The sequence below is a fragment of the Portunus trituberculatus genome, chromosome 15 (assembly GCF_017591435.1).
Source record: "Portunus trituberculatus isolate SZX2019 chromosome 15, ASM1759143v1, whole genome shotgun sequence".
Lineage (NCBI taxonomy): Eukaryota > Metazoa > Arthropoda > Malacostraca > Decapoda > Portunidae > Portunus > Portunus trituberculatus.
This window is the reverse complement of record NC_059269.1, coordinates 13,913,629-13,930,258: the sequence shown is the minus strand read 5'-3', so window position 1 is coordinate 13,930,258 and position 16,630 is coordinate 13,913,629. Positions and strand designations below refer to the sequence as shown.

Below are 16,630 nucleotides of genomic sequence, written 5' to 3'. Positions count from 1 at the left end.
AATAATGTGCGTCGATCATCCAAGACTGAAGGAAAAAAAATAAGAACGCCGACCATCCCAACCTACATTAATAATATTCGAGGCAGCACAAACTCAACACACTACAATGCAAACACAAAAGTAGTTTTCTGCACTTTGACATCGCTGACAGTAGAGCGCCTGAATGTCTGTACCGTTATGTGAGCCAGAGTCTCTCACCGTAAATGTTTTGCCATAAGTTACAGAGAATTTTTGTCCTTTGCAAAACTTTACTCGTTTATGATTTCGTTTATAAGCAAAGGAAAGACTGAAAAAACAAGTGAATCTGTATCTCGGATCCTACCATCCCTTTATGACGTCAAATAAATAAACAAACTCTCTTAGCAGTTGCACTCAAAATGAGAATGAAATAACATTACAACTGTATAGGACATGAACAGCGTCCAAGCGTAACGCAACATCCACCACTCAGCCCGCCGCTACACACACTGCCAAGCTTTCACTTCCTTATACTATTGTCTCTTCGTCCCCACAACGAGAGGTCAGCTTCTGCACCTCAACTAGTAACAAAAGAAACATCATCTCCCTACCTACTTATCTATCCATCTACCTATCGATCTATCTATCTGTTCATCTCTCTCTCTCTCTCTCTCTCTCTCTCTCTCTCTCTCTCTCTCTCTCTCTCTCTCTCTCTCTCTATCTATCTATCTATCTATCTATCTATATATATATATATATATATATATATATATATATATATATATATATATATATATATATATATATATATATATATATATATATCTATCTATCTATATATATATATATATATATATATATATATATATATATATATATATATATATATATATATATATATATATATATATATATATATATATATATATATATATATCTATCTATCTATCTATCTATATATATATATATATATATATATATATATATATATATATATATATATATATATATATATATATATAGATATATATATATATATATATATATATATATATATATATATATATATATATATATATATATATATATATATATATATACTGTACACACACACATGTAGCACATAGCACATCTCACGTTCAAAAGAAAACCGTGATTGAGAGTTTGAGAAGAGTTTTCTTAATTTTCTGTGGATTTGTTCATGAAATGTTTCTGTCTAGCGAGCACTGGCAACTACTAGCCAGAAGAGAGAGTGAGAGTTATACCGATAGTGTCTGGGTGAGGTTCTACTTGTGAGTGTGTTCGTGAGCGATGTTCCTCCACATGCAGAGAGAGACGTGCACTTGAGAAATTGAATCATGAAGAATTCCTAATTTTTTGGAAATGTGTTTATGAAGTGAGTGTGTTTTCGTGGCCTAGAGATATTGTTATGAAATATGATATTGGTTTCCACAAGACGTACAAGACTTGAAAAATATGTTTTGCCTATGTTTATGGCTTGTGTACAGAGCGTACTTACGTGCTTCACTCCTTATCGGGATCTTTATTACTACGAGAATATGGCATTGTATCTTCCAAGGTATTTCTATTGTAATGGTGTAGGTGACCATAACGAATCTTACTACAGTGGCTTTCAGCATCCCCTGATTCCCTGCATTAGATCACTACTGCAGACACCACACAGCACTAAAAATGTCACTATTACTATACTTTTCCCTTAGCCTCGACAGAAATTAAAGTAAGCACTCTCAAGGAACAATATCACAACAGTGACACCTTCGATATGAATAACTAAAATCGTCTGTCAAAGCTTTTTATAGTCAGATCTAATCAGTTGTTTCTTCTTGTAAATCTGGAATGATATCCTGTACGGTACAGTTTCTTAGACCATGAAGCAGGCGGAAAAAGATCGGAAGAGAAAGTAGTCAAGGTCTGTCACACGTCTCCAAATCTCACTAGTCGTGATGATGCTCATGGGTCAGATATTCACTTGTAATGAGCTCTGGACAGCTGAGGTGATCATATCATAACATTACTTTTTAGCATTGATAAAGAAACTTTATCATTCATGAAAGTTAACTTGTGACTGACAGATGGAAATAAAACAAATGGTGAGAATATAAAAAGAAGATGAATAAACAAAGAATCAAACAGAATACTGTATCAATAACAAGCAGCTTTCCAAATCACGTAACAAAGAAAAAATTATAAGAACGTAAGAAAGCATGAGGTAAGGTGCGGCGTGGAAGCACACTTGTACTGAAGGCCACAGCTGCCAGCTGTGTTCAAACGGCGGGGGCGGCAACAGTATAGTGGAAGTGGTGGCAGAGAGCAGGACATGCCAGAGACTCAACACACAATCAACAGGATATGACCCTCAATTAGTTAGTGCCACTCGCGATAGACACAATTTGAGCGTGTCCATTGTATGGAACAGAAAGATAAAAAGCGTACTGTGTGAAACAGGTGTGAATACAGGACGTGAACCAAGAGCATGCGACAAAAACAAGTTTGCAGGCCGCCAGGGAAGTAGCAGATGGAGCGAGGTAAACACAACTCCAGGTGCAGACAGTGTACACAGTAAGACGTGTGGTGTACATTCCTAACAAGCCGTGTACAGAGAAACAAGTGAATACTCATAAAGAAAATGGATGAACTAATAAATCAGTAGTACTATCCTGCAATGTGTCATCTCGAGGTGAGCCAAAAAATCTTAGGAAAACACGTTTTTTTTATTGAAGGTCAGTTTTTGTCTTGCCAAGTGTTGTGGATGCACCCATAATTTTTGCCATGTAAAGGAGTAGAGTGAGGGACGAGTTACGCTCTGGAGAAACGATTAATTACCCATAACGTTTGAACGCAACCTAATATAAGAAGTGTTTGTGTGTGAGTATGTGCGTGTGAGTGTGAGTGTGTGTTTTATATTAGCGCAATACAGACTGTCTATAACTTCAGTGTGTCTAATGAAGCAACATTTACGTTCAAGCAATACCAAGTTGACCAACGCGCCGCAGGAACGTGTGGTGCCAGAGCGGAATAAACCTGGTCTTCCTACTACACCCTCCACCCATCCCTCCCTCTTCCCGTCCCTGACTTTCTTCCTTCTTTCCTCTCTCCACTCCTGTGTCTTGCCTTCGACATTTACGTATACGAGGGCGCAGAAGGAGGGATTCCCAGCACCATGGCGGACCACGACAAGAAGCAAGGGCTACACAACCCAGCCTTCTCCAACGATGACGGAAAACGTAAGAAAACATTACACTTATCTGTTACAATTATGTTCTTAATGTTGCATCTACTTCTGTAATAATAATGGTGATGATGATGATGATGATGATAATAATAATAATAATAATAATAATAATAATAATAATAATAATAATAATAATAATAATAATAATAATAATAAACGTAATAATTAACATCACTTTAGCTTTTGCTTACAAACCTCACTACTTTATTGTCATATGCTTAATTCATTACCTTTGCAAATCTGTCCACCTAATGCTGCTGTAGATTTAAAAGTGGTACAGTGGAACCATGCGTACTTTGCGGTCCGAGGGGTCTCAAGCGCACGGGTTCGAATCCTGTCCACGATCCGAGTGTAGGTTGGGCTTCCTCACTCGGAGCAACGGTTTCCTAGCGGGTGGGCTTTGAGATAGTAGGTACCCTAAAATAGTATCCCCTTTAGCCCATAAATTCCCGTGAAAAGCCCACATGGTATAAATAAAAAAATATATATAAAAAAACCTTAACTTAATGTTCCAGATTTGACAGTGATCACTGACATAAGCATGAGATAGAGTCAGTTATGAAATTATGATGTTGATATTCAGCTGAAACTTTTTTTTCTAATCATTGTAGTTGCCGGAAAAAGCGATGCCATCCCAGTGCCACACACATATAACATATAACATGAGTGCCGTCTTGTTCAGCACGTATTTACACTGAACCCCAAACACTTGGAATCCTTGCCTAATTGGATTTATGACTATCATGGTCAGCGTTGTTGTTCTATTATTGATAGTAATGGTAATTAGTAGTATTCTATACTGGGCGCTGAGTCTCGGTCTGGGACGAAAATGCTTGTTTTTTTTGTGTGTGTGTGTTTTTTTTTTTAATACCATGTGGGCTTTTGATGGGAATTTTGGGCTAAAGTGGGTACTTTTTGGGATATCTCCTATCTAAAACCCCATCCGCTAGGAAATCGTTGCCCCGAGTGAGGAAGCCCAACCTACACATGGACCGTGGACAGGATTCGAACCCGTGCGCTTGGAGACCTCTCGGATCCCAAAGCACGCATGATTCCACTGTACCACGGCGGCCAAAACAGTAGTCTATGTTTGTGATAAGTGTGTTGATCAACAGATAACAAGCATTATATACATAAGATTAATTATATCATCAATAAGCTACAATATATTTTGAACAGTAACCCAAATGTTCTCTTCCTTAGACCGAGACCCAGCGGCCAGTTAAGAATACACAGACTATAGTAGCAGTTATTGTTGAAATTGTAGTTGTTGTCATTGCTGTTGTTATTATCATCACCGTTTTTCCAATATTCCACCTAAACACACACTAATGAACACACAGGCACACAGCATACTAGGTGTACTGTGACGAAAGAGCTGAAGGCGGCATGACGGTGGTGGTAACGAAATGAGTATCGAGACAGTCTGTTGGGAATGTTTACAAGGATGTGTAGCGGTGAGGTGGTGCCGAGAAAGCGTGGAGTGCAGTGTCAGGGAAGGACATAGCTGAGGTGTGACAATAGAGTCCTATCATACTTGGATGCTGCGAAAACAAAGGGTAATATCAGCGAATTACCGAGGTATGCTGCCGTGATGTGGTGTGCCTGTGGTATGCCTGTGGTGTACGTGCTGTTGAGAAATGATGCCTCAGGGGTAGTGTGTACGTGCAAGGTCGACCGGTGAGGAGGGATCAGGGGAAAGTAAAGTTACTCCTTAGATTATCAAACTAAAAGCATAGCCATTCGATATGCGTGAAATGAAAACATGTCATAAAGAAAAAAGTCAATATCAGCACAAGAACAACAGGAAATTACAAACCTTTACGAAGAGAAAAGAAAAAAATATATGAGGAAAACCCCACAATGATGAGGTAAGAGAATGAAGTGTTGGTGTTGGGAGCGGCAAGGGAGGAGGCGGGAGGATGTAGCACGAGGGTAAAAAAAACATTTATTGCGAGAGAGAGAGAGAGAGAGAGAGAGAGAGAGAGAGAGAGAGAGAGAGAGAGAGAGAGAGAGAGAGGAACAAAAAAATAAAAACAGGAAAATTCCAATCACTAAACCCCGTTACAGCCCACACTATCTGGTTAGGCAAGCGAGTTCACCCAAGGCCTTTGTTCCGTCCCTAACTGGTCCATGGTTCGCTCTATCCTCACTACTCTTTCTTCAACATGCCCGGGGAAATACGTTGTTCAGCTAGTTAAGAGAACGGAAAGCCGAGGCCAATACTTGTGATCTAGAACAGCGACACCCAACCTGACTGCATGATATTTTTGTAAAGGATACCTGGAAATAACGAAATACATGGAGTGTAATGGGTTTTTTTCTTTTTTTTAAGAGAAATGTGTGTCGTATGAAAAGCTATTCTAAAATAAGATAAAAGTACTGAATATTTATGTATTATACTATACTGCTTCCGTATTTCCACGTTCCAATGACTTGACTTCATTTAAGAGGGATGTTTCAAGACATTTATCCCTTTCTTTTGGCTAACTTTCTCCGACCTGCAAGTGGACTGGAAACTAAGCCTTTTTTTTTTTTTTTTTTGCCCTTGGCCAGCTTTTCCTTCTTACAAAAAAGAAAAGCATATATATTGCACTTAATTTAATAATCTCTGTCGCTAGAGTGCATGATTTTTTTTAGGCTCACGGAAAGGTGCATCAACTTGGAAAAGTTTGGGAGCCACTGGTCTGGATCACTATCCCAGGTGTGACTGCAAGCGTGCACTGGTGTGACTGTTACTGCGGATACACCCATCCTTTATGATTTGCCAGAACTGAGTACCACTAAGAGCACGTGTCCTTCACGATGCAGGGCTCAAATACGAATATGAACCGAGACACGTACTCACAACAGAAGCAAACAAAACTAGAATAGTCGTGGTACAGTGGAACCATGCGCGCTTTGGGGTCCGAGGGGTCTCCAAGCGCACGGGTTCGAATCCTGTCCACGGTCCGAGTGTAGGTTGGGCTTCCTCACTAGGGGCAACGGTTTCCTAGCGGGTGGGCTTTGAGATAGGAGGTACCCTAAACAGTATCCCCTTTAGCCCATAAATTCCCGTGAACAGCCCACATGGTATAAAAAAAAAAACAGTAAAGAGAGATACCATGGAGCTGGAACAATGATAAAAAAAATAGAAAGAAAAATTACTCACTGATTCTCTCCACAGTGCAAACGGAACCCTCAGCGAACTTCAAAAAGGTGGACAATGGCTTTGGGATGACCGAGGTGGTGATACAGGAGAAGAAAGAGGGAGATCCAGCACAGCAGCGGGCCATCATGAAGAACGTCCTGATCATCTCCCTCGCCTTCACCTTCCTCTTTACCGCCTTCAACTCCATGGCCAACCTGCAGTCTTCCATCAACCAGTGAGGAGAGAGAGAGAGAGAGAGAGAGAGAGAGAGAGAGAGAGAGAGAGAAAGGTTACAAGTCACATACAATACAAACATTCACATGACGGACACACGAGAAAGCGTTCCTGAGAAATACAAAACTAACAAGATCCGGCTTTACGGATGTTTACGCTGGCTCTACGTCACCACGTAATCACTAGGAAAAAACCTACGTCTCGACACCTGAACCACAACACTCTCATGACTATTTGAAATTATGACGCTTGGGATCACACCTTGACACACTTATAAGATTCCGCTTCCGAGTAATGATTCTGCATAATGGTTGTCAATATTTTATCTTCTTTTTTCTTCCAGAGCAAATGGTACGGTGTCGCTAACTATAATTTACGTAGCGCTGGTGGTATCTTGCTGCTTCCTGCCGTCACTGTTTATCAAGTTTTTTAAGTCTAAGTACACAATGGCGCTGTGCATGGGGGCATACTCTACTTACATCGCAGCACAGTTCTACCCAACCCTGTCCTCGCTATTACCAACGGGGATCCTGCTTGGGATAGCAGCGGCTCCGCTGTGGTCGGCGAAATGTACTTACTTAACTAAGGTACATAGGATACAGTACGTAAAGTGTATCCCATCTCATGTGAAGAAATATTTCCTGTTTTCTATTGTTACTGAGGGGCAAAACCTAATGACTTTCTCTCCATAGGTAGGCAACAAGTACGCCGACCTGACGGGACAAAACGAGGAGGTGATCGTTACGCGGTACTTCGGGATTTTTTTCCTTTTCTTCCAGTCGACGCAGGTGTGGGGCAACCTCATCTCCTCCACAGGTACCTTCTGCTCATATTTCTTTCTCCTTACCATGATGACAATGTTGATCCAATAACCATGTAATAATCTCTTGCTTTGTTCCCAGTGTTGTCCAGTGGTGGGGAGGAGCTAAACAAGACGGAAGAGGAGCTCAATCAATGTGGCTACAATTTCTGCCTAACAGAAGAAACAGAAAAAAATAGTACCGGTAACGGCACTGATGATATCATTCCTGACTGGCAGAGGTACACTATGGCGAGCATCTACCTGGTGTTCGCTCTCCTGTCATCAGTTATCATTATGCTCTTCGTCGATCCTCTCAGCAGGTAACTTTCATCATGTCATGTAGGCTGCATGATTCACACTGCTGTCTGTTATTCACTGGTTAAAACAGTGGTTAAAGGCATGATTTGTTCTAAGTTTTATGAGAAACCTATGTACAATGATACAAACAATCATACTGGATGAGTAACACTGAGATCAAACAAGGGAATACACTCTGGCACTGACACGATACCTTTAGCTGGCCTGAAACGAGACTGCCAGACGTATGAACAGATTTGAATTATAAAACAACTTCTAAAAGGCAAATCTCATTTGAAAGAATTTTTGAAAATTAATTGTTCACGAGTCACTAGCGGGTAGCACGTATGGTAACAAAATAGTTTTATCCTCTATCGAAAAAAAAAATTCAAATAAGATCATACTTCAGTAGATTTTAGAAAGACCCCTCCATCAGCAATTGTTTATGCAGGTTCTGTGGGGATATAGCCGAAACTGAGGAGAAGTCGTCGATCCAGCTTCTGATCGCCACCTTCAACCACATGCGTCACCCGTACCAGCTGCTCATCATCCCCCTCACCATCTGGTCGGGCGTGGAACAAGGATTCTTCCAGTCTGACTTCACCGCCGTAAGCACGTGGTGTTGCCACCCTGTCTGTCCTCTGCTCAGTCCTCCTTGTGCAAGACATGTAGGTGCTGTAGTTGTACCTATAGCTGTCGCCTTTCTCCCGGACAGGCCTACGTGTCGTGCGGCCTCGGTGTGCACATGGTGGGCTACGTGATGATCTGCTACGGCGTGTGTGACGCCCTCTGCTCCATCTCCTTCAGCCCGCTGGTCAAACTGGTGGGTCGCGTGCCCGTCTTCACCGTGGGAGCGGTCATCAACTTCGGGGTCATCATTACTCTCATAAAGTGGCGCCCTCATCCTGACGACACGGCCATATTCTTCGTGTTGGCCGGACTGTGGGGCGTGTCGGATGCTATCTGGCAGACGCAGATCAATGGTGAGAATTTTATCAGCACTTTTCAGGTAGACAAAAATCAAAAGACGCGTTGAAGAATGATGTGTTGCGTCGCCTATGGTGACACTTTGGCCAATACATTTTTGTGTTTACACTTCTCATTGCTAAAAATATCAATTAATGAAAATCTTTTTTACGTGGAATATTTAGTCACAACCTCGATCAACTAAACAAAACTGGTGATTACACAGGCTTTCGTTTTTTAAAGTGTTGCAGACATGAGTGTTTGTGTACACGTACATTAATGTTTGATATAATCTTCCACAGCTTTCTACGGTGTGATCTTCCCTGGAAAGGCCGAAGCTGCATTCAGTAACTACCGCCTCTGGGAGTCCATTGGGTTTATCATCTCCTTCGCCACCAGCAGCCTCATATGCATCAAAGCAAAGATCATCATTCTGTTCGTTTTCATCATCTCAGGCATGATAGGATACTTCGTCATCGAAGTTACCGAAAAACGAGGAGGCCTCAAGAAAGATAATAATGGAAATGTTATTACCATAGACGAGCTTATCAAAGGAACTCCCCATGAGCATTGAAGGAATACAATACAATTATTGACTGTTTGTCTAGCAATACACGGAAAGTTTCATTTGGGATCAATTGTAAGGGACAGCTTGCAATAATAGGTTGTGATAACAAGCGACTCTTGTCATATACACTGATGCAAAGGTGTGCAGTTCAAGATAGAAAACCAATAATCTAATGTTGAAACAGTATGAAAAAATTATATGTGCGAGACTGTGTGTGTGTGTGTGTGTGTGTGTGTGTGTGTGTGTGTGTGTGTGTGTGTGTGTGTTTCCGTTAATAAAGTAATATTAAGGTTCTGTTGTTTCATACTCACACATTATTTAAATAAGTTTGCATCCGTTACCGTTAGGCTTGAATTGGTATACATGTTAGAATGGACTTTGGTCTTTAAAATTATCAAGTGTTTTCATCCGGACAGTCCATTTAAATGGCCGTACTGGTTACTGTGCAGCTATGCCAAGCGGCCAGAGTGATAACACTCAGCTTGGGCTTTCATTTGTTGTTGTCGTTGATATAAATATCTTGTTTTCTATGGTACTCTCCCATGAGAATGCATGTATGTTCAGGGGTAACGCTAGAATATTGTGTACGATTGTATTCCGTTTAATGATATACGGTATCCTTGGAAACAAGTATCGTACCCTTGTTGTCGTCAATGAAAATAAAATACGACAAAGAAAAATCACACGCACGTTCAGGGAACAACTCTTAATTTAAAAGGAGCAAAGAGTTTACATTATCTTTTGCTTTAGATCCCCTTATAAATTTTTCGTTACCTTCAAACTATCTCAAAGAAAATGTGGGTGTTTAAGGGCTAACATCAACTTACTTTCTAAGATTTTTGTCTTATATATATATATATATATATATATATATATATATATATATATATATATATATATATATATATATATATATATATATATATATATATATATATATATTATAATGATATAGGTACTTGAAGCTACAGCATCTTTATTAAAAAATTAGTTACTGTACACGTAACTTTGGTTGATGGAAATTAAATGTAACGGTGAAGAAAGAATCACACTCACGATAAGATCAGCGTTCATGTGCCCTTTTCTATTACCATTCTGACTTGTTATTAATGAAATTTCTACCTTCTAAACATCTTATCATAAGTAAACTGTAGTCATGACAAAAAACAGATTTCCTGACTCCATCCTATTGACTTCACGATGGGTCTGGATGCATCGAGCCCACGGTGATAAGCAAGGATCTGGTGTTTGGCCGGCGCTTTAGGAGAAAAACAGTAGGCTATAGAAGCACTCGCCACCACAACACTGCTTCCCACCCACACATCCAGGTTTTGAGTTTTCGTGAGATTACAAGATATATACACTTTAAGGAATGTCCAGCAAGAAGTCTATTATTATATTACACAGAATATACAGTGAAAAACGTAGAATGGGCAAATAAAGTTGTTGTTATGACTAAGTGACCGTACCTAGGAGACGACACAGAACAACAACACTTACCAGGTTGGCAATTCAGTATTTTGTAGCATTTCTTCCTTCACTTCAGTCCGCCACTTCACGGTTCTTTCTAACACTCTTCCGGTCACCCAGCGCCTCTCGTTATCCTTTCATTGTAAGAGTCAAAGGAAGCAATCAGACCAGACTCATATCCCCCTCAAAACAAGTCACAAGACAATTACGGTACGCACAGCGGGAACCATAATGTAGAGATAGAAGATGTGATGGAAAAAAAAAATTCTGTCCCGGATCTTATAAGATCTTATAACGATAAATATACACATAAATGATAGGAGAATTAGGCTTGCAAAACAACTACGGTTGACAGCTTCATTGTTTCATTGGATGTCACTAGGTATTGATTCAACAAGAATTTACAAAGACCTCTGAATATAGAAATAATTGAAAAATAATTATTAATTGGAATTTAACCAACTCATCAAATTATGAAGCGAAATATTGTATTGTAACGATGTTTGCGAACATATTTGCCGAACAACGACGAATCCGAATGTGTATTTGTACGGTACATCATTATCATTAGGTTTTAGTCTTCAAATGCATATCAAACACTGAATTCGTAAAAAGTTATTTTTGCGGTAAATAGTTGAGTATTCAATACTCAATATCTTAAAAAGAAAAGAATTAGTGTTATTTTCACCACAGGAATTGACGTTCATGTAAACAATCTCTGAGTAGTGGCACCGTGTATCAATGGAGGAGGCTACGTGGCGTTAAAGTCTCATACCGACCATTTATAGTGCTTCAACTTGTGTATACAGTTCTTGTGTGAGTGTGCTTCAGCTGCTAGAACTACAATGTGAGCATCTTGTGCGGGGTAAGTACAAGGTGAATGCAGTTCATGACTGACGTAAACACACTCCAAAACATTGTTAAACACTCAATGCCATCGGTGACAGACTACTCATGTTGGTGTCCCTGCGTAGTTAGCACAGAGTGCAGATTACAGATGCACTGGGGCAGGGCCGGACCGACGCATAAGCGAAGTAAGCGGTGACTTAGGGCCTCGAGGCCACAAGGGGGCCCCCAAGAGCAATAAAAAATATATTGTAGCCTATTTGTTATCTTTCGCCCATGTATAAATAGTTATTTCTATATGATCAAAGATATGGAGACAATATGGAGTTGTAAAAATATATTATAAGTAATGTTATGTGGTTCTTTGTACTTAAATCACCCATAGATTGTGCTAAATCACCCTTAAATCCAATCAAGTAGTATTTATATGGGATCATAAATGCTCTTCGGGCGGCCATTTTTTTCCTGGGTATTGCAGATCGGGCACCACCCTCTAATATTCTTCCATGGGACCATAGGAGCCCCCTCCAATGAAGTAATTTGTCCTGCTGCTAGGCAACAAAGGCCATATAGCTGCTAGATATCATTAGTGGGATTCGAATCGATGCCCCGCAATCTACCACCATCGTGGCAGAATGCGGTACCTTAATCCGCGTGACCACTAAGGACACTAATAGTGGGTGAAATAAACCATTGTGTTACTTTGTTTTAGGTACAGTACAGTAACTCTGTTCATTTATATCATTAAATATTTGTGTGGTATTTATTCATTATTTTATTTTATTCTTTATGTCTGTACAATTGAATCTATAATTATTTTTGTGAGCTGATAAAGTTGAAATTTGGAAGTGTTATTTGTTTTATTGATCTTCCATTACAATTTATTGTTCCACATTGCCGTTGCACTTTTTTTTAAACCCAAAATAATTAAACATGACACATTTACAGTAAGAACATTGTCTACCTGTTTATTTACTTAGGGGGCCCCAAAAATACAATTTTGTTTGGGGCCCCATGAAGGCGTGGGCCGGCCCTGCACTGTGTGAGTGGCTCTCGTAAATAAAGCAGTAGGATCAGAGCTACCATAGCAACGCTTCATGACAGTACGAACCATGCCCTGCCAAGACTATCAGCTTGTTCAGTGTGAAACTCGTCAATTTCTTTTATCATATTAATGTGAACAATATCTCGTTGGTACACTGAAAGTCAAAATTGTTGGTGACTTGGCGTGCATTCAGGACATGGATCATCTGCTGGGCCATGTACAGTACGCAATCAGCTTTTGACAAGTCTAGCGAGTTCCTGAGATAACAGCAGTATTTTAGTGCTCACCATCTAATATTACATATTCATATCATATCTCATTTCGTATTCATTATAGATTTATAATAGTAAGATGAGGAATCAGGTAGATATTGCGATGAAGATAAAAGTTAAATAGTTGTTATTTGTTATATATATATATATATATATATATATATATATATATATATATATATATATATATATATATATATATATATATATATATATATATATATATATATATATATATATATATATATATATATATATATATATATATATATATATATATATATAGTATATATATATATATATATATATATATATATATATATATATATATATATATATATATATATATATATATATATATATATATATATATATATATATATATATATATATATATATATATATATATATATATATATATATATATATATATATATATATATATATATATATTTATTTATTTATATTTATAAGCAGCAACAACCATGCACAGGATGGTCTTCTCTGGCAAAAAGCCACTTGACTTAACCCTGATGTGGGAAGCAGCCTTGAGGTGCAGGCTAGCCTAGCCGAGGGCGTTCCCTCTCGCCCACCAGCCCGACACCCACCCGATCCTTCCTGACATCTGACCCTCACCTCTGACCGCGTTGCGAAGGATCACTGAACTGTAAAGTTCCCCACTCAAGCCTCGCGTGTAAAGTTTGTTACTATTACGCACGACATGTCATTAGATACATATAAGAATGATTTTATCGACACAATTATAGTTTGGTGGTCGACTGTAAGGTTTAAGATTGATTTTTTTACTTTCTTACGTTTAAACAGAGTTTCCTCAGGCTAAACTCTGACCTTATATTCACAAAAATGTGATGATCATGTTTAGTTTCCGGGTTCATAGAGTGAGTATCGAGATTGTAAGACACTTGAGCTGCTTCCCTTGGCATCATTACTCAATCAACTCATGGATGCCTTGTTTTGATGCGTCAAGCGACAGTATGAGTTATGCCTTTTGAACTCTTCTTATTTGGTGTCGCATTATCAAGCAGGATGACATGTTGTAACACTTAGTGTCTGTCTTTCTTTCTGCCTTGCCTGTGGCCTTCCCGACGTGACCTTGAGATTCATCACCATAACTTTTGAACTTGCTCTGGGAAAGGAAAAAGTTGGGATTTTCACCGCGGCCTCTGTCCTACAAAGCAAATGCCTCGAGTTGACATTTGGTACAATACGCAGAGAAAGTGAGCCGGTGCCCAACACTGTTTACTTTGACCTGATTGTGTTCCTGTCAGTGAAAGACCCGCGTGTTGAGTCCGCCTTTCTGCTTCCTGCTATTGGTCACTCGTCTGTCTCTCATCCTGCGGGAGTGAATGTTCTTTGGCCGTGTTGGCGCTGATAGAGTCGTGTCGCAAGTCTGTGTGATATTGTATAGTAATGCTTTATTCAGCTTACGTACGATCTAATCTCATATTTTCACTCACAACATACATAGTGTCTTGGAATGGAGCTATCACTCCCCATAAGATTGAATGAAACAGGTTGCCAACGACTTATGATATTTAGGCACAAAAATAGCATTATTTAATTTACATATGCTCACTTATCATATTAGCAAAGGGTTGTAGTCATGTTGTGTTGTGCTAAGTGGTAGAGACTGCGGGGAGAAAGCGGTAGAAATCAGCCATACATACAAGGCAGGATATAAACTTTCAGATCTTATTAACAAACAGGTGACATATCACTCACACATACACGAAAATTTACCCTTAGGTGGTGAGATATTGTACCTCGGCAAGGAATGTTTACTGTATTGAGAGTGAGAGTAACGTGATTTGCATGTGAAAGAATATGGACTCGTGTTTCAACTCTTAGCTCGGTGGTGGATCCATTCTGGGTGCTCGTGTGGGTTCAGTTGATGGCCGGACTGATTAGGGTGTTCGCCGCAGCACGCACCAGCCAAGACCCTTGCTTTTTATGAGGCCGACACACTGATCGCCCAGGCAGATGAGAGGCCGTGAGGTTATCAAGGGAGATCCTCAGCGTGTAACTTTGATCTAGATTCTCCATAATGACAGTCGGAGCTCTCATCACGTGTGGATTCGTCCCCCCTCGTGTGAAGATTTTATTTACTTTTGTCATTTACTCCGAACCGTATTGAATTCTCTCTCTCTCTCTCTCTCTCTCTCTCTCTCTCTCTCTCTCTCTCTCTCTCTCTCTCTCTCTCTCTCTCTCTCTCTCTCTCTCTCTCTCTCTCTCTCTCTCTCTCTCTCTCTCTCATTTTAGATTCCAATTAGCTTGAGCCGTACAGTCCCTTAGGCATCAAAATATTTAAAATACCATTAGAGTCGGCATGTAGCGGTGGTGTGATGAGAGAGAGAGAGAGAGAGAGAGAGAGAGAGAGAGAGAGAGAGAGAGAGAGATGGTAATAGATACAGGTAATGGGCTTTTGACTAAGACTAATATACCGTACACAAAGGCTCGGCGTGAAGAGGATCTCCTTTCGCTCCCATAGAATCGCGGTGTCTCGGCCAAGAGTTCAGATTGCTTGATTACCGTATTAGGCGTGTTTGGCTCACCTGTTTGTTTTCACCCTTTCTTAACTCTTTCAGTACTGATTTTTGGGTAAGACTAGACGATTTTATTTGCATTAGGAAGGGTATATAGAGGCCAAAAGAATAATGGCCAGTCTTTAGTATTCTAATCGCAACATAATTTTTCGAGCTGTATAGAATCACCAAATAGTAACCAGAATGAAGATGAAAATGCGTCCTGGTACTGAAGAGATTAAGATTAATATATATACTAATATATATCCATATCTGTTCTTCACTTAAGCCAAACGTAAATATCAGTTACTTGTATCATCAATCTTAAAAGAATGTTGAGATGAATGGATCAAATCTCTCTCTCTCTCTCTCTCTCTCTCTCTCTCTCTCTCTCTCTCTCTCTCTCTCTCTCTCTCTCTCTCTCTCTCTCTCTCTCTCTCTCTCTCTGAATCGGTATAGAGTTTTCGTCATCACTGTTTCATCAAGGCGATTCTCCCGTTTTGGATAAATGACTTACACCGTTATTAGGCAAGTACGACCTGAGATGTATTCTGTAACGACTGGGCGTCCGATCTTGACAACTCTCCGCAGACTGTACATGACGGCCTGTGGCATCTTCAAGAGTGTTTTGATGGTTGTAGCGATAGATTAATACATATTCTGTTTTAGCTGTGAAAGAAAGAACATTATGGGAATTTAATTAATCGACTGTCGACTTCGAAAATAGTCTTTCTGAACAGTCAAAGCACTTAACCCCTGGAGTATCATGACGCATTTCCATATTCATTCTGCTTAATATTTGGCAATTTTATGCAGCTTCACAAACCCATGGCGGAGTATTATAATAGTGAAGACCCAGGCTATTAATCTATGCAGCTTCACAAACCCATATTGGGGGATTAAAATAGTGAAGACCCAGGCCATTAATCATCTAACCTCCATAGACCCTTCCTAATGTCAATAAAATGGTCAAATCGTACACAAATCTCAAGGAAAAAATGTGACCCAGTATTGAAAGGCTTAAGAATGCCAAAATTAGTCAGAGAGAGAGAGAGAGAGAGAGAGAGAGAGATCTGTAAACAATGGAATAATTTGAGTGATCCGTCAGTGAACTCAATTCCCTTCACTCAGCACAGCAGGTTCCCACGACCCCCGGGCTGCGACAAGACACCCTCCAGTCTCCTCCTCCTCCTTGCCCGCCACAGAATACGTCGGCTGCCTCTAATGTCTAATCCCTGTTACGTTC

At 39.7% G+C, this 16,630-nt stretch overlaps 1 protein-coding gene across 3 annotated transcripts; it reads left to right on the top strand.

Moving 5' to 3' along the window:
* Positions 1-1,218: 1,218 nt before the first annotated feature.
* On the top strand, positions 1,219-9,500 carry LOC123504149 (UNC93-like protein). Of its 3 annotated transcripts, XM_045254479.1 has the most exons (10): positions 1,242-1,354; positions 2,425-2,656; positions 2,945-3,203; positions 6,378-6,576; positions 6,919-7,162; positions 7,268-7,391; positions 7,478-7,697; positions 8,126-8,282; positions 8,390-8,657; positions 8,943-9,500. In XM_045254479.1, the coding sequence occupies exons 3-10, from the start codon at positions 3,140-3,142 to the stop codon at positions 9,212-9,214; spliced, it is 1,548 nt and encodes a 515-aa protein (XP_045110414.1). In that variant the 5' UTR covers positions 1,242-1,354; positions 2,425-2,656; positions 2,945-3,139; the 3' UTR covers positions 9,215-9,500. The 3 variants fall into 3 exon arrangements, with proteins under 3 accessions (XP_045110415.1, XP_045110414.1, XP_045110416.1); XM_045254480.1 differs by lacking the exon at positions 2,425-2,656 and having other exon boundaries at positions 1,219-1,354; XM_045254481.1 differs by lacking the exon at positions 1,242-1,354 and having other exon boundaries at positions 2,056-2,504.
* Positions 9,501-16,630: the final 7,130 nt, after the last annotated feature.